This window comes from Anser brachyrhynchus (assembly GCF_964034855.1).
Source record: "Anser brachyrhynchus genome assembly, chromosome: W".
Classification (NCBI taxonomy): domain Eukaryota; kingdom Metazoa; phylum Chordata; class Aves; order Anseriformes; family Anatidae; genus Anser; species Anser brachyrhynchus.
In genome coordinates this window covers 27,169,723-27,195,451 of record NC_137704.1, presented here as the reverse complement: position 1 = coordinate 27,195,451, position 25,729 = coordinate 27,169,723, and the positions used below count along the sequence as shown (strand labels likewise).

General features: G+C 41.0%; 1 protein-coding gene across 23 annotated transcripts in view; it reads left to right on the top strand.

The window, feature by feature from the left end:
- ALPK2 (alpha kinase 2) overlaps positions 1-25,729 on the top strand; it is an 88,991-nt gene that overhangs the window by 2,339 nt on the left and 60,923 nt on the right. For 14 of the 23 annotated variants that reach the window (XR_013942741.1, XR_013942742.1, XR_013942743.1 and 11 more), the window contains 7 exons: positions 8,621-10,309; positions 12,081-14,970; positions 17,536-17,683; positions 19,158-19,285; positions 19,371-19,406; positions 24,053-24,327; positions 24,451-24,539. Coding sequence is in view for 9 of the 23 variants with exons in the window: in XM_080571893.1 (XP_080428019.1) it covers positions 8,891-10,309; positions 12,081-14,970; positions 17,536-17,683; positions 19,158-19,285; positions 19,371-19,406; positions 24,053-24,327; positions 24,451-24,539 (4,985 nt within the window). In the remaining 14 variants the exon portion in view is untranslated. Of the gene's footprint in view, positions 1-4,371; positions 4,439-8,620; positions 10,310-12,080; positions 14,971-17,535; positions 17,684-19,157; positions 19,286-19,370; positions 19,407-19,850; positions 19,923-20,731; positions 22,044-22,149; positions 23,994-24,052; positions 24,328-24,450; positions 24,540-25,729 lie in introns of those variants that run through there. The other 9 variants (XR_013942744.1, XR_013942746.1, XR_013942754.1 and 6 more) reach the window with 8 other exon arrangements.

The following is a 25,729-nucleotide window of genomic DNA, read 5'->3' as shown; positions in this document are numbered from 1 at the left end:
TTACTGTGAGCTACAGAAATGCACAGAAAGCGCAGTTGTTGGGAATCATTGTGTGCATGGGTTCTCACTACTCTTACCCCACCAAATATTAGACTCTGCAGTAAGCAAAGTGCAATATAAGTATTTAACCATACTAATGTGAGTAGAGTTAGCAGAGTTATAACTGAATTTTAGAATTTCAGTTTTTGTTGCCTCAGAGATTTTAACTTTTAAAAAGTAACAACATTGAAGAATGAGTGCATGATCACAACCTTTTTGGAAAGGAACACAACTTTTTTGGGAAGTGTTTTTACAGCTGTCTGGCACAATCACTTTGGAAAGCTTGTGTAGACAAGGAGTAGAGAAAAGCAGATCAGAAATTTCAGGTGGAATTTGATTCCATCAGTACTGATGGATGTGCTGAAAAATTGCCTCACAGAAACATGCAAACATTGATGAAACTTTTGAAAGAAAACTTTTAATAAAAGCTTTGACTTATGTTAAAGGAAAAGTTTTTAAAGAGCATGTGAAAATAAGCATTTAAGTAGGGTAAAACATGCATGGCAACCTTTTTGGAAAAGAAAGTTATATCTTTCCAATAGTAAATACAAATATCTTGTATGAATTTCCATTCAGGGAATATAATAACTCATTTAAAAGATTTAAATTGGAATTTGTGTCTGTGTTTATAGTAGGTATTTTGTTTAACAGGAAAAGTCTGTTTTGTTTCATTTTGTCTTGTGAGCAGAAATGTGCTAAACTTGGAGAACTTACTACAAAGTGAAAAATCTCTGAGAGTTGGCCTGGAAGAGAGAGAAAAAATGCGTGTATTCCCAAACGTAAAATCCTGTTAGGCTGGGAACAGAGCGTGCATGGAATTTTGGGTAGTAGAGGAATGTTGTAGTTGTGCAAACTGTATGCGGGCTCTGTGCAACACAGTTAAGACATATTTGAGAAATATTTCCAGGGAGAAGGTGAAGTGAGTTAGCATTAACCTTGGAACGTGGCTGCATTTAAGCAGCAGACTTAGATTTCACAGGTGACTGGGTGGCAGGTTGTGTACCATACGCACGGTGCCATAGTAGTGGAAAGGACGTGTAAGGTTATTTGAGTTATTCGCCTATGAGGTCTTTGGGTCTGTGCAAACCAAGAGTCACAGTGATAAAATTGCAAGCAATCCAAGAGTCAGGGTCGTAAAAACTCAAGCTCTGTTAGCAGTGATACCTCATTTTACTCTGATTTTGCTACTGCAAGTTATTTGATATTGCAAGCTGCTGCAGTAACCATTCAAGTTACTCTTCCAGTTCTTAACCCTGGAAGTAAGTGTTCAAGACCAGGTTGGATGAGGCTCTGGCAGCCTGATCTAGTGGGTGGCAGATCAGAGTGCTGGGAAGATGTGTCTATTCCCACTGTATGATGGGAAACCCCTCCTAGGTTTTTCTTGGGATTATGTTTTTAGTGGAGGTTCCTTACCACTTTTATTCTTGCCTGTTCTGCTTTTGCTGCTGTCTCTCACTTTAATCAATATAATATTTATAAAATCATGGTGCCCACACCAACTAGATTTCTTATTGGACCTGCATAGTACACAACATTTCTATTCATCAGAAAAGAAGGTTTTGTGGCTGTTTGTTTTGGTTTGGAGTTTTGTCACGTTCATCTTACCTGAGGTCTGGTTATGTCAGCCACCTTTCGTTGTGGCTAAGCTACCTGTCAGCATCTCTAAAAGGGGATATATGCGTCAGTATATAGTGTGCCCCGGCAAGAGGAGAAGGAGCTGTCGGTACATCTAAAGCTTATCTGGATAGTCTAGGGGATTGTATTTGATTTTTCAAAAGAGCAAGTCCAGTTCCCAAACTTTAGCCTATGGAGTAGAGCTAATACTAGGAAACTGTGCTGGCATTTGGAGAATTTGTTGTTTCAGACAACACTCAGGTATCTCAAAGTATCTCACTCAGGATGAACAGTGAAGCAGATAGTAAATGTTCCACTGACTTTCTAAACATGGTCTGTCGGATACGGAAGTGTTAACAGAGCAGGCAAGCAGACTGTATTACCCATGTACCTATATCCTCCTCATATACACGTATGTACGTAGGAGAAAGATTATGCTTCCTGTTTACTCAAGTCTCTCTCCAAGCTCATTTGAAGTGGTGTAGTTCTGTTTTCCTATCACAGTGGTGACATTTAGCACAGCTCTCTCTTTCTAGCTGTAAGCTCCTACCAAAATAGCCAAATGAAACCAAAAATCAACAGTGAGAACAAAGTAAAGAGCTTAATTCTGATGTTGGAGAAGCTCCCTCTGCCTCATGGAGACAGATTCTAGTTCATAACTAGTTCCCATATGTCCTGTCACTCCTGGTTTTAAAACATACTTCTTTTATCAGGTCTATCTGATTTAAATTAGTCTTTGTTACATAAAGAGAAATAAGAACATCCAACAGTCTGTGGGGGCTAATGTGCTCCAATCTCCATGCTCTGCAGGAGGTTTTGAACCAGAACCCACAATGGAATTAACTTCACCAGGAAAATCTTTTATCTGTGGTCAGTTTGGCACGCTTTTGTCATTATACCCCAGTTTCTGTAAAACATGCAAATCTGAACAGCTGCTTTGAAGCCAGGAGAATTTCATGCGGGGCAGAGGTTAAGTATCTGCTTTGGGACCTTGGCCTAAAACCAAGTTTCTCAGAAGAGCGACTGTAGAATGACCTGCTGCCTGCCTGCCTGCCTTTTTTTGATTTTCAATTGATAATAAACTGCTGACGTATATACTCGCACTTTGCATCTACTCTACTTGTTATTAGAAAAATAACTGTAATTCAAATACAATTAAGTACATATACAAAAAAGGCTGCAAACCTTTGGGTCAACCCTTTGAACCAAGTGGTACGATTACCATCAAGATGAAACCTGCTTACTCAGTTTGGCAAATTGAACTTTTGTCCCAGAGACAGACTGTGTGATAAGTCATATTTTCATTTGAGAGAGAATATAAATGTAGTTAGCTAAATGTAATATAATTACACTTGGATATACCCAAATAAATACAATAATAGAAATAACGCTCAGTTATGGTTCAGCTCAGCAATGGCTTTGTGCGCTGCCTAAGTACATCTTTATTATATACGATATAAAAGGACTTTGTCCATGACATTTTATGTAACGTTCATGTGTTACTTAATTCTGCATTCAAATTCATTTCATCAAATTTTAGTAGAAACTGTATGAAATGAATTTTTTCGCACGTTGTGACAGTCACCATTTTTTGTCTATTGTTTGTGTCCTCAGGAGAAAGATCTTTCATACAGTTTTAGGTGATGAACTGAGAACCATAGAAGAGTTTTGTTTTGGAACTCTGATACCAACATCTGATACACACAGGGAGAAATCACATTGTGCCTTGATTACTTGTCTGTAAAATTGAAAACCCCAAACTTCTCTGCTTCTCTCTTCAATTTGTGTGTGGTTCTCTTGTACTTTTGTAGGAGCAATCTGACTGTGACGGCATTGTTTTGCACCAGGAGGTGCTGGTTTGTTACGATTTCTGAAAGAAACGCATGCAGACTGTGTGAAGCATCGCTTAGAACGCCACTTGCAGGGGTGCCCTATGAAAAGAGAGCAGTAGAGAGAATCTCACGTCCTTCAGAAGCTGGGTTCCCCGCACTGCGTGGGAGGGCGTGGGCCTCCAGTCACGGTGCAGTGTGCCACCCAGTCTCCATCCTGGAACGGTTACACCATGTGGGGCGTTCGTGCTTCTGTGGTGTGTGCTTAAAGCAGAGCAACTCCATTCATTTCTGAGATGGCCACACAGAACTAAAAAAAAAAGGGTAGTGACAGAGTGAACGAGAAGTGGGAAGCTGGGAATTTCAGAGGTTTGTTGAGAAGCTGTGCAAAAGTCTTCCCTTGAAAGCTGCACAGGAAGTCTCTAAGAGCACAAATCTGCTCTGAACTGCACTGCCTGAATTGCTGGATGGATTCTGATGTGTGAGAGAGCGAGCAGTTTGCCTGTCAGCAAGCAGTGTACAAGCACCACAGCAGGACTTCAGAAATTCACGAGCTCTGGCTTGAAAAGCATGTCGTTTACAAAAATAGAAATAGATATGCCTCTTTTGATTTGTCTTTTGATTTTAGTGCATTTATGGTTCATGTTTTCAAGGTTTCTCCTTTATAGTGGTGGCCAGTGGGATAGTGATTCTTTTTTTCTGGAAAATGAAAACTATGATGTTCATATTTTTGGTCAATGCACAGAACCTTCAAAAATATGTTTGGGGTTTTTGATTCAGAGAATTAAGGGGGGAGACTAATGGTTTAGTCGTGTAAACTTAGACATGATCTAAGGAAGTTACAAGCACAGATTATTTATGGAGCTATCCATTTCTCTCGAGTTTTCAGGTGTCGCAGACCTGGTGTCAGCTTGGTAGAAAGAAGCCAAAATACTGGCAGCAAGATCTCTCTTAACGTGAGACACAGGAGGGTTATCTGTTCTGTTCCTACATGTGCTGAGCTCAGATAATGTCTGTGTGGGCCGGTGCAGGTTCTTCTCTGCCACCCCGGTGTGCTGGTGTGGGCATAAAGCCGGGCACGGGCAGAATGCGCGCGGCCGGGTGGGGGCATTGGTGTTCTCACGTGGAGGTTTTCAGCGTGCCCAGGCAACGCTCCAGTTGTCAAAGCGTGTTTACATCTATTACATCTACAAGATTTAGGCCTAGGTGAGGTGCCCCTTGTGCCAGGCAGTATGCGGATGCACAGCGTGGTCCCTGACCCAAAAAGCCGGCACCGTGATGGTAAGGGAAGAGACAATACGTGGGCGCGGGCGGACAGGTCTGCCCAACGAGGGCAGCAGCAAGTGCATCTGAACGATAGGAGGGTCGAGTTTGGGGGTGGGCTGAGCAGGACTGTGCAGGGAACAGAGATTACATGATGAACAGGTAGAAAAAACTTCAGAGAGGTATTAAAGGGATTTTTTTTCCATTGGCTTTGGAGGAAATGAAGAGGAAGACAAAAAGTCCCTCCTAAAACACGTAAGCTTTCTGTAGGAATACCTTCCGTGAGTGTAAAACTGCTTACGGAGGAAGATTACCATTTTTGTAATAACTAAATAAAGTAGAAAAATAGGATGCAAGAGAGGAAATTAACTGCCATTTTTTAAGTTTAACCAGATTTATATATTTTTGTCAGTTAAAAAAACGTTGCCAACATTAGGATTAAGACCACAGTTTCTTATGAAATCAATAGAAGCAACTTTGGGTCCAAAATAACCTCCAAAAATGGCTATTATTAAAAAATTAAAGATAATTTCATCTTTTTTATCGTTCCTTTCATCTTAAAATATAATTTTCCAAAAATATTTTAGTTGCATTGTTAGAGCTTTCCACCAATCTACATTTGCCCTAGCTCATTCCCAGGCACAGTTCTCAAGCTGCCGTGCTCGTGCCGCTGCTTCCTCTTCCCTTGCCCTCGGTTCCCGGGGCACTAAGCTCAGGCAGCGTTGTGACCCTGGTGAAGAGGAGCCCACCAAACACGTCCCTCCTGGGGTCTCAGCTGCTGGAGCTGTCAGGGAGAGGCAGCTTCTCTGTGCTGGCTTCACCCCTTTGTTGTCTGTGTCATTTTTATGGGAGATTGCGAGTGGCTGGAGGGCGCTACGTAAGGCACAATATGTGTGCAGTGGAGACGGACCTGTGATGGATGGAGGGAGGGGAAAGGGAAAGCCAACATGTCCGGGGATAGCCACTGATTTACAACAGGTGGAAAATATGTTCGCAGCTCATCGGAGAACCAGCACAGGACCCTTCTTTCCATTTCCTGCTCAGACCTGGTGATGTTGGTTTCTCCTCCTGTGATGAGCAAGCACCTGGCTCAGCAAGTAGCATCACTGGTGTCCAGAGCAAGACTTGAGACAAGCAGCCAGAATACCTTACACCTTTAGATTCTCTCGTCTTCAACTGAATGTTCAAAGCCCGGTTTATTATTATTTGAGCTCATTTTCGGGTTATTTGCCAATAGCTGATGGTAAATTGTCATGATCTCCAGTTCATCTTTCCTTGGTGAATTTCTTTATATATTTTCTGTGACAAGTTTTCTTGAGGAGCCAGGAGGGTGATGTAGTACCAATCTTTTTCCTGTTTCTATCTAAATTCAGTAATTGACATTATGGTTATGTCTCATATCTTCTATTTTCTCTCCAAAATTTTAAAAAATATTCATGTTTCCATCTTAGGTGGAAAAACATCATTTATGGTGATTTTCCTCATGGAACATTATTTTGCTTTAATTTCCATTGTTGGATCCAACAAAATGCACAGCAATCTAATCTAATTTTCATATCAAGAAATCTGACAGCTCTTTTCCCCTTGATGTCAAAATGCAGCTGAACTAAGAAAATGATAGCTGTGTACTACAACTGCTTTGGTAAAGAGTATTCATGAGTTGGTCTGCATTAAAAATTGTTGCCAAGGCTCTTTGCAGCTGGGAAAATTACCACACTTTTAAAATAACTTATACCCTCCAAAAAAGAGGACAGAGGCATCTGGTCTTCTGAAAAGAAAAGATGAAAGCAGATTTGAAAGAAAGCAACAGGGAACATTAGGCAAATGCATATTTAAGAGGCGATGCGTGAATGCTGGGGGTTAATTCCATGGCACAGTAATCAAATGGATGAGGGAAAAATTAATCTCTACTGCTCCATTTTTTCCTGTTAAATATTTATATTTCTTAGAACTGAAATGGAAAGCAAAACGTGATCATCGATCTGAAAGGCTGAAGATAATGGGATCCGATGCCTTTTTTCTCCAGGCTCTTGTTGCACACACGGTTCAGATTGATGTTCAAAGCCCTGCATTCAGCACAAGTGTAGAGTATTGGCCCAGGGCCCACTCAACAGGTGTCCACATTATTTAAAACCAGCACAATATACACGATTTGTCCTCTTCTTGTCCTCTGTGGCAGGGAAGCCCTTATTACGATGGATTTTGAACTAGACTTCTTCTCAGGCTCCGAGGTGGCAGTGTGAGGAAGCCTGCACTCCGGCTTCCTGCCGCCTTCCTCCTGCGGGGATCACCCGAGCCCGTCCACGTGGCAGCAGCGCTGTGTGCAGCAGTGCACCTTTCCCCCGCCAGCTCTCAAGCTCAGAGCATTGCAAGCCAAGGCACTGTGACCAGGCTGACCCGCACGGCTTTCAGGTGGTTTTGTCACCGTCTGTGCCTTCTGGCAACTCCCTGGCTACACCTCCGAGCTGACGATACACCTTTGTGGCACATCAGGCTTGCTCTTCAGGCCATCCTCTCCTGTTGGTCTTTGCTTCCTTGTATACTGGACCTTTGCCAGTTTATTCCAAGGCTAAATTGCCAAACATGTTTCCTTTCTGCTACCTCCTCCTGCTCCTCCTTCTCCAACCAGTATTCAGGCTGTACCAGAAGGCATGTACGCGCGTGTATATGGCACACATATATGTAGTATGCTGGCAGAGGGTGGTGCTGTTTCTCTCACCTGCCATTGTTCCTCCACACTCCTTTGTGTGTGTGGAGACAGACTGTTCATCACACAACCTAATGTTGCCCCTTCTGCTATCCCTCCCTTCAACCTTTTTCTTGTCCAGCCTTTCCCCTCCCAGGTAAGCCTGTGAAAAAGGTGTCTGTGACATGGAATGCATGAAGGAAATGAAAATATACCCAGCTGCTTTGTGCTGTTTGCATGAGAGGCAGGCAGATTCCAAGCAAGCCTTGCAAACACCTCGCTGTTTGGCCATCGAGCTCTAATCTAGCTCCCCATGTGTTTTCTTACTGACTGTGATCAGTGTCAGCAGTGAGCTGTGACACAAAGCTGGGTGCTGACAGGTCCAGTGGCTGCTCTGCTTGTGGCCCTGCAGGGAGCAGATGGCGCCTCAGAGCGCTTGAAAGGGCGTCGGGAAGGGCCACAGCCAGCGCAGGAGGTCTCACAGCCAGGACAGAGAGCTTACCGAGAAGGGACCTCATGGGAGAAGCAGGGGAGGAAAGAGAGAATGAACAGAGGTGTCTCTACATAGCGTCGTCAGATTAGCGGGCTGGCAAGAAAGGTTTTCCTGCTGTTCTTCATGTCATACCAGTTCTATGAGTTATTTTTCAGAGCATTTAGTTTGGCATCCTTTGTGAGATTGAATGCTTTTCTCTGATGAGGGAATCCCTGGACTGTGGAAAAGTTCATAGATTAGCAGGGATACTCTGTAGTGAAGAATCAGCCAGAGTGATATATATTTTTTTTATGTCCCTGCGATGCCAATGTGACTATCACAATACCTGGTAGCTGTAGGAGTCATGCACATGTGAGTATTTGCATTGGTCTGTATATTTCTGTTAGCAGTTAGAAACACATAAGTGACGTGCACTAAAGCATTTTTTGTGCTGCTGCTGGGTGTACGTGCAGGCATGCTTGGGAATTTGTCTTCCTAGCACAAATCACTTTGGACAGCTACAATATCTTTCCCGAAGTGGTTCTGCATAGATAACTGGATTATAGTTCCTGCTGTTAATGTTTGATCTTGATTTTTAGATCATTATGTTTCCTTTTTTGGAAATGCTTGAAACTGTGTGGTGGTTTACCATCTGTTAGAAAATATGTATACCCATTCTCAAAATCATGTTAAACTTCAGATTTCTTTTATTTGCAGGTGCACATAGCAAGATGCTGCACTTCATTGGACAGTATTTGGAAACTGGCAGCTAGAATGACCTGCTATTCAACCCTTGTTGAGAGGGAATCTCACACAAAAATCGGAACTTTCTCAGAATCGGTTGCTGACCTAAATGACAGTGGGAAGCTTCAGAGTAAAATCAGCAGAATGAGGAACATTTTTTACAATACTAGAGTTACTCTTAAAAGGGTGACCCCATGTTAATTTCAACAGATTTTAACTCACCAAAAGTCAGTGTTTCATTGCATGAGAAGCTCAAAAGTATCGTTCCCATGTGAGAAATCCCACAGACACTTGCCTAACATGGAAGACAACATGGATGCAAAAAATGTATTTGAAACACAGGAAAATATGTGCTGCCTTAGGGGTGTATCAGAGAATGGTGATGACCTAATTAATTTTAATAGTATGGTCTGTGTCACTGCTGGAGAAGCAGAGAAATACTGCATCAGACAGGTGCATTCCCACCCTACAGATCTAATCACTGATCGCAGAGACAATTGTTGCCCTAAAGTGGAAGATTCTGTTTCTTGTCCACCTCCAGCTGTCCAGGCACGTGAAAAGACTGGGTTCAGTAGACCTCTAACCACGAATGCCCTGTTGAGTGAGCAGGCAGATACTCCCATAGTAAATCAGAATTATTTTACAAAAGATGATTCCGAAAATTCTGGCGGCATTTTGGAGGCTTATCCAAGTGTAAGTGATGATTTTTCTGATGATGTCCTAGAGTATTTTGAATGTTCAGATGTACTGACAGCACATGAAAATGAAATCTGGGAAAAAAAATTACAGTTTTTATTAGAAAGTGGTGATGAAGATGATTTAAAACTGAGTAAGGATTGTGATGGGTGTGCTTACTTCCTCAGTGAAATGCCGTGTCTGTTCCGAGTGTCAGATAACACTACGCCTATGGATACTACCATTGGCTTCTGTGGTCATCACTCAAAATTCAAAGGAGTAAATGTAAGGAGAGACCCCTCTACATACAGCCAGTCAACTTTGCAGACAGAGATGACTCTAACTGTTGGACAACACCGAGATAAAACTACCAGTGTGAAAGATGAAGAGAAGGGTAAAGTGCCTGTCGCATCTGCTGTCATTGAAAATGAGTGTCTCCGAACTGAAGAAGAAAATAATGGAATTGGCCAGACAGATTTCTCAACCAACAAACCTCAGAACATGGATAATGTACATGCAAAGGCGGACTCCTTTACTGGTGGCATAGGTACTGCTTTGACAAATCAGGCTTCAGAGACAATGACAGAAAACAAGGTGGACGAGAACTTGCTGGGTGAAAGCTCATTGCTGCTAGAGGAGGGGAGAAGAAATTCATCGGAGGAAAATGCAAGGCATTCTGTCTCTACCTTAACAGAAACTCTAACAAGAAACCTTTTAAAGTTGCTAAACCCTATAGAGCTCTGCAGATATGTCGGTAATATAGGGCAATCTTTTCAGGCTGCTGCGGAGGTGAGGGAATCCAGTGCTTCGTTTCCCAGTCAGGAAGGAGGCCTTTCAGCACAAATTTGTGAGGAGACAGAAAGCTTGCAAATGCAGGCTGGTTTGTGTCGTACAGAAGAGGCGGATAAAGACTGTCATTGGGAACAGAAAAAGACTTGGGGCCTGTCTGAGCAAAATCAGGTGCCAGATGACAACGTCTCACCCAGGGTAAGTAAAATGCTTATCATTTAACAGAAAGAGTGGTTTGACTGATTTTGTTCCTGTTTGTCACAAAATAATGCAAATTTAAATTACTTTGAAAGACACTATTCATGAACTTCTGAATGACAGCTACGTCTGGGAAGGAAATCTGGTTTTGAAAAAGGCCCAAATAAACCATAAGCTGTTCTAATTATAGAGTGAGACCGATAATAGTAAGAGGCACTAATGGGACTCTGGACAGCTGGATAGGGAAATCTGATATTTAGGCTATTGCACAGGTCTTATCAAAGCAATGTTTCTTTCAACTCAGAAGGATTCTCACACCCCTGTTGTGAGCAGAGAACGTTTCGATTTACTTTCTTTTCAGTTCATACTCAAAGAACAAAGTTGTGTCCAGTTATGGAGCTGGAAATTTAAAACAAATAAACAGAACTTTGCTCTGAATTCTGTCAAGGGGATAATTTTATCCAGAGAATTAATGTTACAGAAGCGTATGGACCTTTTCTTTTTAAAAGTAAAACAATGAAAGATTTAGATATTACGTGGAAATTTAAAGAGCAATTACAAATCAAAAACCCAAATTGATACTCTCCAAGTCCTTAAATATTTTATGCTGTTGGGTAGGAAATTGACCAGGGAAATCAGTACAGATGTACTGTCTGGTATGATGCCCCACCAGTTTTCATAACCAGGAGAATTGGATCATACTTTTTATTTCACATAGTAAAGTCTGAAGATATATATTTATGAGTATTAAATCATGAATAATCTTATTATCACCCACTTCACTGATTTTAAAGTGCACAACCAAGTGCACAGAAAAATAGTTATGACAAATAAGCACAAGCTTTTTCCACATGCTCTACTTCATCTGTATTCTTTAAGCAAAAATCTCTCCCAGTTCTGAATCATAGATTGACTTTAATCTGACCACTGGGGTGTCTTAAGCAATGGAAAATCACTGATTTCTTCTGCTTGAAAAGCATCCATAAGTTTCTCTGTTTTTATGGTACATAAAATTCCAATCACATTTTAGCAGCACTTAATGTTCTTATGATGGAGAATAGCCCCCTATTGGAATTAACCTATTGAGATTTTCTTGACAGTGTGTGTTGCCATGGTTTGCATGAGGCATTTTTTCATTTTTTTCCACTTGCAGTACAATCATTTAAATCCCAGAACCCTACTAGCACAGAGCAGCTGTTACGTTACTGTAAGTGCTGTGGCCAGGTTTCAGATTGGCGAGTTCAGATAAGAGTTCAGATTAGACTCCTGCTACCCGCAGCCAATAGGTATTAGTTCTTTAAGCATCCATGACGAAAACTCTGTATTAGTTAAAAATTAAGTAGGAAAGAAATATCTGCATACAGAAAAAGGCTAGAGATTAGCAGAAGCCAAAACCTGTGTTTTAGACAGTCCTTGGGCACAGGATAACTCTGTCAAGTGGTTAGCATACTCTTGTTCTGAGTATTACATTCATACCATGTGCCACAGATCCAACAGGCGAGTCTGGCAGGCTAGACTTGTAATTTGTACAAGTTTAAATACAGAACTATGATTTCTTCTTTCTGTCAGGGTAGGGTGATAGCTACAAACCAGAAACCTCAGATGTTGACAAATACTTAAAAAAAAAAAAACAACTAACCAACAACAACAAAAAAACCCGAACAACAAAAAACCCTTTCATTTCAATTTAGGACTACAGTTCAGGCCTGTGTCAAGCAGCAGTCCCATTTTTTAGTTCTATCACATTTCTCTTTTTTTCTTTTTTTTGTAGAATCAAGGTGCCAGTCTTAAAATCTCTATCCAAAATTGTGATAGAGAATGTATGGAGCCTGAAATAGCAAAGGAAGGCATCCTCATGACTTGTCAGAATGCAGGAACCATCCATTCAGCTTCAGAATGTACTGAAAAGCCATTACAAGCGAAAAATGGAAGTTTACAAACCTATTCGCAACACCGTGCTCCTTGTGATAAGAGACAAAGTTGTCGCCAACGAGTCTTCTGGGAACAAGGGAAGGATATTAGTAGTAATGGCAACAAATCAAAGAAAGACATTTCATCTCTTCCTTTATGGGACGCGGACTCTGTTCCTGATAAACAAGAAAGTTTATGTGCTGTTCTCTCTTCTGCAAAGCTATGTGATGAGCCAAAGGAGGGAGGGCAAAGGTATGGTTTTGATTCGCATGACGGCAATGACAGAGATACTCTCTGCAGTGTATCATGTGATGAATCTCTGTTTGAAGCTAATCCCAAGTCAGTTCTGGAATCTGGAGAACCTGGGTGCAAAGGAGATGCCGATTTATCTGCAGTGCATGACAAGCTCTGGAAACTTCTTCATGAAGATGACTCAGACTATCAAATCCCATTTGAAAACTGGGGAATCACAAGTTTAGAGGTAAGGCTGACAGATACCAAAGTCACAGAACCGAACTCTGTGCAAGAGACCTGTTCTGATCATCCTTTGCCCCCAGATTTCACAGAACAGCAGGAACCTATTACACAGCCACCTATTAGACAAAGAACAGAGAAAGAAGACTGCAGTGTCTCTAATGTCCTACTGAAAACAAATGAAGCGTGTAACAGTGCATCCATAGAAAACTTTTCTCTTACACAAGTGGTAGAAGCAGATGGTTTATGTATCAGTTCTAGCACTGGGAATAAAACAGAAACGGCGTCCACTTGTATTTCAGAGAATAGTATCTTCAATACAGAGGAGTGCTTGGAGCAGAAGCCAAATCAAACATTAATTGTCAATAATGGAGCCGTTCAAACAACTGTTTCTCGGGAAGGAAAGCTTACCGTTAATAACACTTTCCAAACATGTGATACAGATTCTCAAAGATTAAAAAATGCTCAGAGTAGTAACTTAGCATGCGATAAAGAAAACCCAGCTTGCATGTCAGATAAGTCACACTGGACAACTGGACAATTACTGCATACTGAGTGGAACATATCCTTGATAAATGAGACTATGACTGAGACCACAGATGAAGATGCTGGTAAAGACTGTCATTTTAAGGACTGTTACCCGGCAAGAAAAAAACTGTCATATTTCCCTGAGGAGAAAGTTATTTTCCCCAGTAATTCCTCTGTTGAAAATACCCATCAGTTTACACATGAAAAACACTCTTCTGTTAACATCATACATAGAAGTTATGAAGATAATTTACAAGAAAAAAGAAATCACTCCGAGTTGAATGCACAAAAAGGCACTAATTGTAGCAGTTATCATCCTTCAAAAAATTATGAGACTCAAGATTTTCAAGTTGTTTCTAATACACAGAAATACAATTACCCAATGAAATTGCCTAATTTAATTAAGACTCCTGAAACCATAACGGGTAAGAATCTACCCCAAAATGTACACCAACTGACAGGATTAGAAAAACAAGAAGTGATATTCACTCCCTCTTCTGAGAATCCCCTTTTAACAGATTTTTTTGTAAAAGTGCCCAAATATGAACCAAGTAAACCAGGAAAAGAACAGAGAGACATTTTCATAGGTGATGAACAAAGGGTTGAAACATCCTGTGACTCTGGAGTTAGGCATGTTTCAGAGAGTCAGCCTGCAGTTTCCCCTCATAACGTGTCTGAACAACATTTATTTTTTGCTGACAACACTTTTAAGTTTGACAAAGAGTTAAAAACAGATTCTTTGAAAAGTCACACGTATGCCTCTGGGAACGTAACTTCAGTATCAGTTAGTACCCCGCTGCCTAGAAAGGTTCAGAATGAGTACTGCACAGTAGCAAAGGAAGATTGTGGAGACATCAGTAATCAGATGGGTCTCCAGCAACAGACCGTAAGAGAAACATCACCATTCATACCTGTAAGCCAGTCAGAGGGCTCTCTTAACAGTGTAGCAGCAATGGGGTGTTCTGGCACAGGAAGTAACGTACAAACAAAATGCACACAAACTGCGGTCAAAGGAGATGAAAAATTGACTAAGTTGGAAGCTTTCTGCATCGCAGTGCAGGATCAGATCCATAGGGTACCTGAAGAAAATAAGGAGGAAGCAATCTTGTGTGGAAATAAACAAAAGATTCAAAGAACTACTGAATACAACCTAGATGCTGCTAAAATGAAGTCTCCTTTGCACGCTTTAATTAGCTCCAAGGCTCAGAGGCGGATTAGGAATAGTATCACTAAGCTGTCCTCTCCTGACTTGATCACTTCCAGCAAGCCAGCTGAGGTTGATTGTTCAATTAAGTCTACTGAGCATGATAAAGAAGAAGAAGTCACGACTTCAGAGACTGCGGTAAGTGCTTTAGTTAACTTGCCAGCAGTTGATTCAGGGGACGTCTCTCTTCAAAGGCAGCCATCCTACAGCAGGACGCAGCCACACTCCTTAGCATTGACCGCATATGATCCGTTCTCAGTTAGCGTGGAAAGGCCAGAAAATCAAGAAGGGTCAAAGTCCTGCCAGACGTCACCAACTGTTGCTGAGTCTGAGCCCATCAAATGTAAACACACAGCAAAGAGTGACAATTTAGCTACTGGAGCAAAGAAGAAATTATCATCAGCAACACTGTCAAAGAAACCCCGACTGGAGGAGAGAGGAGATGTCAGCAAGGATCATAGCTGTGTTAAAAGTGAGGCAAACGTGATTCATAAAGAAAATAGAAAAGAGCAAAGGAAACTAATTTCAGAAAAGGATAGCAAAGGTAAGAGAAAACTGATTGTCATTTCTGTCCTTTCCCATCCTTCTGACTCCGGTAGGAAGTTCAAATTCGTTAAACCCACTGCAAGCCTCCCTCAGTTGAAATCTTAGCAGTCAAAAGTGTCCTGCCCTCACTGATGTTATTTACAGTTCTGTGAACTTAATAACTACCGCTATCCTCATGCCACAGAGCTGATACCTCCCTAGCATCCTTTTCCCTGCTGGCAAATATATTTATTGTTTTTTTATCCTTTTTGATAAGCCTACTTTTTATTTGTCTCTTCAAGTCAGTTTTCAGGGCGGTGTAGCAGGATAGTTGCACCTAACTGCACACAACACAGCAGCTGCAAGCCCAGTCCTAGCATGTCATTTTGTTCCTGCAGGGCGGTGTTCCCAGTAATGCTCCCACACTGCGGCTCCCAAATGCAATTACTCTCTCTTGGTTACCAAATGGTTTTATTGCTAGCAAAGTATTATTGTTACTTGTAGGGTGCCACTGATAAACATAATGTTTTGCAGTCCTGCCTGATGACTGATGGCTGGTTCTGTATGCCTTTTCACCACTATTGGTCAGAAATGACACTGATGAAATTAGCATTATTAAACTGACATAAGAAGCATATAATTCAGATGAGAATTGGGTTGCTTGTCAGAGTCTCCAGGAGATCGCTAACGGATAAAATGCAGACAGGAGTAGTAGCAGCGTAACAGCTCAACAGATGAGGTGTTTGTGGTTTCTATGGATACTTTGCAAGAGCCAAGGTCTTATGTTCGCCTTCTGACATTGTCTTTTATGTTCACATCACGAAATAATTTTAAAGATAAGAGCAAGACTGAATAGTGACTAAAGGTAGGCTAAACAGCTCTGAAGCTCTTCAGAGATTCTAATTACAGTGAAGTCTGGTCAGAGTTCAGTTTTCCAATCACATAGAAAAAAAACCAACTTTATTCAAAAATGTGTCCTTTGCAAACATGTTTGTCTACAAGAAATGACTGTGAAAGGGAATAATGGGAGACGAGCTATACTGAGCAAGAAAAAGGACCGGACACGGTGAGAATTTGCTATAGCGAGGTCTGCTATACACCTACAGGCTCACCAATGATAACTGAGAGCAGAGCTAAATCGGAAATTACCAGAGAACCAAATGTGTGGGAGAAGGAGAGACACATTCCTTCAAAGTAGAACAAGCAAACTGCAACTACCGAGAAAAGATGGACCTTTTCCATGTATCTGAGCCTAAATCTGAAAAATGTTGTCCATGTTCAGGCTGAATTTTGTTCTCCTGCCTCTACTGTGCTGCGTTCTAGACTGAAGGGAATGTATGTTTGTATTTTAGAGAGTTTGCAGGGACCTCCCCCAGCATTATGGGGAGGTTGCTGTGGTTAGTCCGGTATACACTCAGAGTGTGCTCCTGTGTATTTTTTCACCTCCAGGAGGAAGGGCTTTGTGGCTGGGGCAGGAAAACTGGAGCCTTTAGTTCTATTTCCAGTACTGTCGCATAGTCGGTGCCGTTTTAGCCCTGATTCAGCAGGATTCTTAGGCCTAAGGACTTAAGTGGCTGCAAGTCAAACATAGCAACGAATTCCAGGTGCCTGACCCTTTGGGTCGGATTTAGCATTCCTTAGGCATTAGGTGGGGAAAGTTAGACAGCTGGCATGGGACCAGGGAGGAGATGTGTCATGCCAGCTCACTCAGAAGAGACTGGAGCGAGCCAGCAAACAGCTTTAGCAGAGAGCCAGGTTATTGGGACCTTCCTGGACTGGGCAGGGTGCTCCATTTCTGGAACCTGAATAAGTCTTCGATTTTCTCTGCATAGCAGCCAGTGTTTAGTAAAAGAACCATGTCCTGGGGCTGGAAAAGTAGGGACTTGCTTTAGAAGCAGGAAATTAATTCTTTGAAGAGGGAAGTAAGGGCCACTGCCGTTGCCAAATGCCATGTCGTTGCTAGAGCAAGTATCTAACCAGAGTGTGGGTTCCTCCCTCCAGCTGTGTTTTAAAAGAAAGGAAGCCATCACTGCATCTTGCAAAACACCTGATCCTGGCAGTGTGCATTAGGTGTGCTCCAGGAACACCTCAGAGCCTGAGCATCTCCTGGGACTTGGAGTCATTTCTCTCAAAGGCTGTGATTAGCAAAAAAAAAAAATGCACCGCTTACCAGGATTCAGTTAATATGAACTCTGATCGTGTAACCATATGTTATGCAGTACCCTTTTGGTGTCTCTTTTTTAGCATCAAAGCCAGCTGATTCTTCAGTCAGAGATAATGTGGTCATAGTAAGAAATGATGTTATTCTGATGTATTTTCAGACTAGAAATTCCCTTTGGTCCTATTCTATAAATTCAGAATGTCTTTGCATTGAAAACATTTCCATTGACTGGGCGGGGCATTGAACCAGTCTTCTAAAACCTCCATATTGTAAAACCTTGCTTTCTGCATCAGAAAAAAAATGTAATTATCAGTAATGTCAGATTCATATGAACAGTATCTTCAAAATGTTCTGGGATTCCTTTAAACTGCCGAAACATTGTAATTATATTCTAATCCTAAACTGTGGCTCTTCTGTTTCAAGCTCCCAAGCTGCTGAAGAGAATCCAAGCAGAGTCATTCCCTGACTGCTCTGGAAATGTTAAGCTGTGCTGCCAGTTTGGAGACATTCATGGGGACTCCACCATTACATGGACTAAAGACTCCAAGTTACTAGCTCGACTGCAGAGAAAGTGAGTGAATGTTTCTGATGGGCTTCTAGTTTCTGAATAGCTGTTGAGAAAATACTAAATGTGCCAGTGATTCACTCTTTAATGTAACAATATTAGTATGATAGGTGCAAAAAATAAGTTAAAATAGGAGAATTAAGAACTATTTTTTCACACAGAGCATTAGTATTTGTTACAGTTTGCATTCCATCACCTGCAATTCCTCTCAGCCCATTCATAACCAGTCTCATCCAACTTTCAAGTACAGTAAAAGATCATCTGAAGTTTCAACCTCAACACCCAGGCCAAATGATATAAACACGCCTGGTTAATACGTGGCAGGCTGTCTGTCCTTGTGTGGTGGTAGTGAATTGCTGAAACAACTAACATGCAATGTAGAGCTTGGTTTGATCACTCCTTTGAACTTTATATTCCATATCAAATGGAGCTTGAAGCCAGTTGGACTAAAAGATGGAGTTGCATTTAAGGAAAAATGATCTCTTCCCTTTGCCCAGCCAGTTAACCTGACTCTGAGTGACTAGAGGCAGGGCAATGAGAAGGCTGGAAAACAAAAGCTTCCTAAGGCATTTATCAGGATTTTGTCCAGCTTCTCCTAAAACAACATTTTTATGGAACAAGTTATTTTCTTCCATTACAGTAATAACCTTCTTACAAAATAGCTCTTAACTTAATTTTTGAAGCACTATAAACAAATGTTAACATTATCCAAAACAAAGAAAAAAAGATGTTTCCGTCAGAAGGCATGATTTTGCAAAGATCAAAAATATTTATAGGAAGGCATCTGCCAAGATGCTATTTTAAGTTGAGAGGAAACATTGAATGAATTGGTTAGACTACTCATATTATTCGGATTCTTGTTTTAACTACACTGATTCTGATTATTGTATTACCATATCGGTAATGGATATTACCATATCAATTGTTTTATATAATAAAATATATTATCTGGTAAGTAATGTTGCAGTGTTTCAACAAAGAAACAGTACATTGGTAACAAATGAATTGGTTTTGTAGTGATAAGTAAAGTATGTGGTAACAAAATATTTGAATTTTCACTTCATGGGATAACATGCCGTTGCTAAGTGTTTCCAGATATACCCATGCAGAGTTTTTCCAAATATTTTAAGTATCAACAAGAAGACACCCGTTATATCTTCTTGGAGATATACCCTATCTTACCATCATACCTTATATATTTGCCATGGCATGAATGGGAATATTAGAATACCTTTTGATGTGATTCAATTCTTTTTATCTGGATTAAGTTGATGTATTTTTCTCTCAGAATATAGTAGGATCAGCTGTTGTGAAGCACTTAATAGGATGAATGGTTCTAAATGGGGTGAAATGAAGTATTTTATCTACTCGCAACATATTTGAATCAGTCTTGGCAGTGACAGGCAGAAATTCCAGGGACAGATACATGGAAATATCTTTTAGAGGTATTAATGTGGAAAATTAATGTATTCTGTTCCAGTGCCCAGGATGACTCTCCTGTCTCTTTGGCGATAGCTAAAGCCAGTAACAAAGACCAAGGAATGTATTACTGCTGCTTGAATAATATATATGGAAAGGTAACTGCGGAGTTTAATCTGACTTCTGAAGGTAAATCCTAGTTTATAATTTGCATTAATAATGACAATGGTAGTTTCCATTAATACTTTTTGAAAATCTCTTTGTTTCTTTGTAGTCTTGGAACATCTTTCAAGTTTTCAGAATTTTGAAGGTAAGTACACACGTCTGGTTAATTGTGTGCTTAAATCTTTGTTCCTTCTTATTTTCAAATAGAACAAAAGATGGAAAAATATAACCAAGATAATTAGCAGTATTTTCACCCAAGATGTGTACCTTCTGATTTGGTGGTACAAACCGTTTTCAAATCTTCTTTTTACCACCCAGTTAAACTGGGTTTACAGTTGCTTAACATTATCAGAAAGTTACTAAGAAGCTGCACTGTCTTTGCAAATTTGACCCAAGATAAGGTAGTCTGAGCTCTAAGGAGCACTTCTGAACCCTCTTAATAAGAAAATGAACAGATACACATAAACAGTTACAATGAACCGTGTTTGGTTAGCAAATGGCTAGATTGTAGTAGTGCAATCAGTTTCAGTTGAGTCACCGAACTTGTACTAAATCATAATTCTTGTTTTTATCTCTTGTCCATTTATAGGATCATAACATAATACAGGTTGGAAGGGACCCCAGGGGGTCATCTTCTGCTCAAAGCAGGGTTAACTATGGGGTGAGACCAAGTGGCTTAAGGCTTTATACAACAAGATCTTGAAAACTTCTAGGGATGGAGACTGCACGGTATCTCTGTGCCACTGCTTGACTGTTCTTGTGAAAAAGTTTCTTCTTATATCCAAACTGAACATCTCTTGTTTCAATTTACATCAGTTGTCTGTCATCCTCTCACTGTGCACCATTGTGCAGAGCTTCATGCCATCTTCTTGATAAACTTTGTAGTTTTATGCACCAGCTGCTGTTAGGTTCCCTGAAGCCTTCTCTTTTCCAGGCTGAGCAAGCCGCATTCCCTCAGACTCTCTTCACATGCCAGGTGCTCCAGGCCCCTCATCATCATGGTGGCCCACTGCTGAAAGTGGTTCAGTTGGTTGAATGTCTTTACTGTACTGGGGGCCCCAAACTAGATGCGGTGTTCCAGATACGGTCTAATGAGGGCTGAGTAGAAGAGGATAATCACTTCTCTTGATCTGCTGGCTGTCTTACTGTTGACACAGCTCTGGTGCAATTGGCCTTTGCTGCCAGGGTGCGCTGGTGGCTCATGTTCATTTGTGTCCGTAAGACTCCCAGCAGTGCCCTTTCAGCAGAGCTGTTCCCCAGCCTGGCTGTGCCTTTGCGAGAGGCTTTTCCTTCCCAGGTGCAGGACTTTCCATTTGCCCTAGTGGAATTTCATGAGGTTCCTGTTGGCCCAATCCTCCAGCCTATGCAGGTTCCCCTGAGTGACAGCCCTGCACTAGAGCATGTTGTCTGTTCCCCCAGTTTGATGTCATCTGCAACTTTTATGAGCAACCACTCCATTGCTTCTTCCAGGTCATTGGCAAAGATGTTAAAAGAGGACAAGGTGAAGACCCGACCCCTGTGGTACTCCGCTTGTTACATTAACCACTGCTTCCTGAGCCTGATGATCTCACCAGTTTTCTACTCATATACTTATTCACTTGTCTAAACTGGAGACAAGAATATTGTGAGACAGCTTCAAAAGCCTTGCTAACGTCAAGTTAAATGACAGCCACTCCTTTTCACATCTCAACAGATCCAGTCATTTTATAACAGAAGGGAATGACTGTCTGATGGTTGGTCTGGCAGGATTTAACCCTTATCTTCCTCCTTCTCGTTCATGGTTCATAAATATATTCCAAGACGATTCACTCTGTGTTTTTTCCAGGGACTGAAGTGAGGCCGACCATTCTGTAGCTCTCTACATTGTTCCTTTGTCCTTTTTTGAGGATGAGTGCAATGCTTGCTTTCCTCATTAGGGACCTCTCCTGACATCCACGACTTTTCAAATATTCAGGGGGTGGTCTTGAATGGACATCAGCCCGTTCTGTCAACACGTGTATGCAGCCTGCCTGGTCTAATCCCTGACGTGATCCTCACACACTGGTGGTAGTTCTCTTCCTTGAACACTTTCACTAAGCAGAGAGCTCTGAGAGAACTTGCTGAGAATTCCAGCTGTATTTATGTCTCTGAATTACCCATCCCATTCAGTAATACACCTTCAATTTACTTTTTCTGCCTTTTGTTACTAATGTAGCAGTTGCAGCTCTTTCCGTTGCCCTTGGTTATTCCTCAGAAGTGTCAACTACAGGTGCTGTTGAATGTGACACTGGCAGCTCAAGGGCTAGCAGAAACAGTTTTGCAATACAGTTTTTCAAAGACAGTCCCATGGCCTTGCAATGAAGTCCATGCATTCACAACAGCTGGCACTGCACATTTAATACCTTGCATTTATCCCTGTGTGCTCAACACACAGTTGGATGCAGCATTTCAGCAGCTGCTGCATTTTCAGCTAGCTCTGAACACACAGGCCTTTTTCTCTGTCTACGTGAGGTGCGTTATGCTTACACAAAATTCTTGTTTCAGGGGAGACAAACAATTTAAGGAACATTTTGTTTGTTTGAGATATTCATGTCCTGATATGATGCCTTAGTGATTTCCAAATCACACAACAAATTCATCACAATATAAATTCTAGTACAGGTTGAAAGAGGCCATACAGTTTGATTTCCACCAATACTGATTGTTTTGGGGAATGGTGTGAATGCAGCTAGTTACAACTCAGGCTTGAATTCTCTTGAGGATTAAGGGCATTTATGAAGGTACAGGGCACACACTGTGCAAATTGGAAAGTCTGTGCCTGATACTATCCAGGTGAAAATTCATTAGAAAACTGAGGAATACTCAAAATTCAGGCCTGTGATTGGATTTTTAATTTCTTTAAATCACAGAGAAGATGAGCTCTGGGCTTCAGCTCTAGTACCTCACCCCTTTTAGATTTCAAGCTGAAAGGCAGTGACCAGAACACCTCAAAGATTTCACTGGCCTACAGACTACGAGAGACATTTTGACAGCTACTTTGTCAGAAACTGTGGGAATCCCTCAAGCTGTTGAATCAACACTGTGTTTTTGCTACTTATTTTTTCCTTTTTGTAGTCAACTCTGCTATATCATCAAAAATAAAATCCGCTTGAATTCATGGGAGGTTCATTGGTGAAATACCTTCATGTAGGGTAGAATGGTTTGTGCAGGGAGGTGGAGTGCACACCATGACAAGACTACTGATTTGAACTTGACTGACTGTGTAACTTCCCACTAATTTGATGCACTAGCACTTCGCACGCAGTAAACAGTGAAACAGCATTGCATCACAGTACACAGAGACATAGACACACAGTGCACAGAAAGCTGCTTTGGCAGAAAAAACTTGCTAGTTGTGTTTGAACACATGGTCTTTGCAAGTCACCTGCTGTGTAACTTTACTCCAAAAGACAGACAGGCATTAAGATTTGGAATGCTTTACCCATATGTTATCTTGTGTTTAATCACACTTGGCATATGTCTTGCTCTGCTGCAGCTAAAGATAGACAGTGCATTGCAAATTGGTTTATTTGAACCGATATCTGAACACACTGTATAAGTCAGATTGTTCATTCAGCCAATTGATTCTTTTTCTTGAAGAATAAAATTAAACATCTAGTTCCTTGTTAAAATAAAGAAAGGTGTTCTTACATAGCAGTACTGTATAACTTCTGATCAACAGAGAATTGTAGGTGGAGTTAAGGAGCTTTCTGGTTTATGTTCTCTGTGGTATCATTGAAGTCCATGGTTAGGAATAAAACTATTATTGTACCAATTTCTCTTGAATATAAAGATCACTCAAATACAAAGATCGCTCAAATCAGTTACTCTCTGAATGACATTGACATGGTCATCTGTAGAAATTTTAGAAATAGAAAGAATAGAAATCTTATTCAAAATCATGTAAGAAATAAAAATCTTGTTTTCTTCTGTCTTTGCTAATGAACTTGTTTTTCATTTGGTGCTTGGTGTGCCAGACTGTAAAGAAATAAATAGTTCAGCATGCTAGTCTTCAGCACTGGAGCTTCCGTAGAGAATGTGGTTGGTACTAGGAGAGGCAAGTTTTCGTTATGGTCATACCAGAGAATGTCTGAGACCTCTTTCATGCCTGTACGAACAGGTTGACAGAATCTCTCCCTGAAAAGGTTCCAAGCTGAAAGTTAAAACAAGCTCTGGCTGTATCAGCAAAAGCCCCCTTTTTTTTTTTTTTTTTTTTTTCCTCTGGCTTTCCTGAAAAGAAAAGGAAGGCTAGCTTCAGAAGAATGCGCTTGGATCACAGTGGGCACAGAACTGTGTTCTAGTTTTAAATTCATGTCTACATACACTTTAACACATTGCACATTAACTTTATTACGGTCTCTGTCTTCCCAAAAAAGCAGAGTTGGAAGGATCTCAGTATTCTGTCAATGTCTCTTTAGTTCTCAGCCAGCTTGACTTACTTCACATTCATTTGAAGCTCCAGTTTACAACTGCTCTTATAGTTTTTAAATATTTGTGATATTTTCCTCTAATTTTTGTGCTACTTTCTGTATTCTCGCCTCATGAAACTAAGCTACCCCCTTTCTCCGTGCTAGCTTTAGACAGTAGAGGCAACAAACTATGTTTAGAGGAGTGATGTCCCAGCTTCATGTTAGCACAATTGAGGACATGCATTCTCCTTCCATACAGCCTACTCTTTAATCCTCTGTGGAGAGATACATTCATCCTCCCATGTCCACCCCTTTCCCTGTGACTGCAGAAGGATGTGTAGAACAAAGTGGCATTGTGTTTTAGGTGTGGAAGAAATTGAATTCATGCAGCTCATGTTCAGAGAAGATTTCATCAGTGACAGTTATTTTGGTGGAAACCTGCATGGAATAATAGCTACAGAAGAATTTCACTTTGGTGAAGGCATGCATCGGAGAGCTTTCCGAAGTAAAGTGATGCAAGGCCTGGTACCAGTGTTCAGCCCTGGCCATCCCTGCGTTCTCAAAGTGCACAATGCTATCACATATGGGACCAAGAGTAAGGATGATCTAGTCCAAAAGAACTATAAACTAGCTCTGCAGGTAAGGTTCCTCAGTCCTTTGCAAGCAAGAATTGTGGGGAAAAGCTGTCTTGGAAATACTCAAACAGCTCACCTATTAAATGTTTTGAATAATATTCCATATGGATATCTCTTTATAATATAGGAATGCTATGTCCAAAATACTGCAAGAGAGTATGCGAAGATATATGCAGCTGAAGCCGGACCTTTGGCAGGCTTTGGAGAAGTACCAGAGTGAGTACAATGCATACACACACGTATGTGTATGTGTGCCACACAGTCCTGTGCCACACTTGCGCACCAATTGCTGGGAATGATTTCTAAAGAAGAAAGAGGAGTCCTGTGAACATTTGGAGTCATGACTCAGTAAATAATACTGTGTATCCAGGTGGTATGAGAGATTCGCTTTCCTTTAGAAAAAAGATAATAAGGAGTAGAGACAGTAAGTAGCAGAGATCTAGGAGTAAAAGGCCTGTTTATAATATAAGTTTAGAGGAAATTAGTCATGCTGGTGGAGAATATAATACTATTAGTATCATCTAGTAACAGCAGTAGGGAATGTCAGACCTTCCAACTTTCCATTAAAAATAAAATCTTGAGAGAAATCTTGATCTCTCTGTAGTTGGTATGAAGTTACTTGTTTGGCAAGTTTTCTATGTAAAATGAGGCTTGTCATGGAGTCGTAGAATGGTCTGGGTTGGAAGGGACCTCTAAAGATCATTTATCTCCAACCCCTGCTGAGGGCAGGGACACCTTCCACTAGATCAAGTTGCCCGAAGCCCCATCCAACCTGGCCTTGAACAGTTCTGGGGATGGGGCACCCACAGCTGCTCTGGGTAAACTGTGCCAGTGCCTCACCACCCTCATAGTAAAAAATTTCTTCCTTATATCTGATCTAAATCTACCCTCTTCTAGTTAAGCCAGAAAAGACCATTCCCGCAGAATGGTCTATTTCATATCAGAAGTTTTCCATTTCCCAAATATGTGTACAGAATCATCTCTGCCCCTGAAGCTGGGAGATGACACCTTGCAGCTTTGGCAATAGAACTTTTTCAAAGGATTTGCTGTTCCAGTGTCAAGCTACTGTGTAGAGTTGAAACTGCAGTGGATGGTTGACATTCCATCTGTTTTGTTTCAAGGATAAGACCTACATGCTTGACAGCAGGCGAGATCTGCATCTCCTTTTAGATGATACAAGGTCTGCTAAGCTGCAATGATTTACTGAAAAAAAAATAGAGCTGTGTTCTCAACAATGTCCATAAAAAAATCAAGTCAATTGGCTTGAGGATCCTATCCACAGACAGTTAAATAAAACATTTTAATGCCCTGACTCAAACTGCAAAAAGCTAAGTCTTTGCTAATCAGATATAGCGTGCAGTTTTCACACTGCAGCTTATTTTCCCGTCTTTACTAAGTAGGATAAT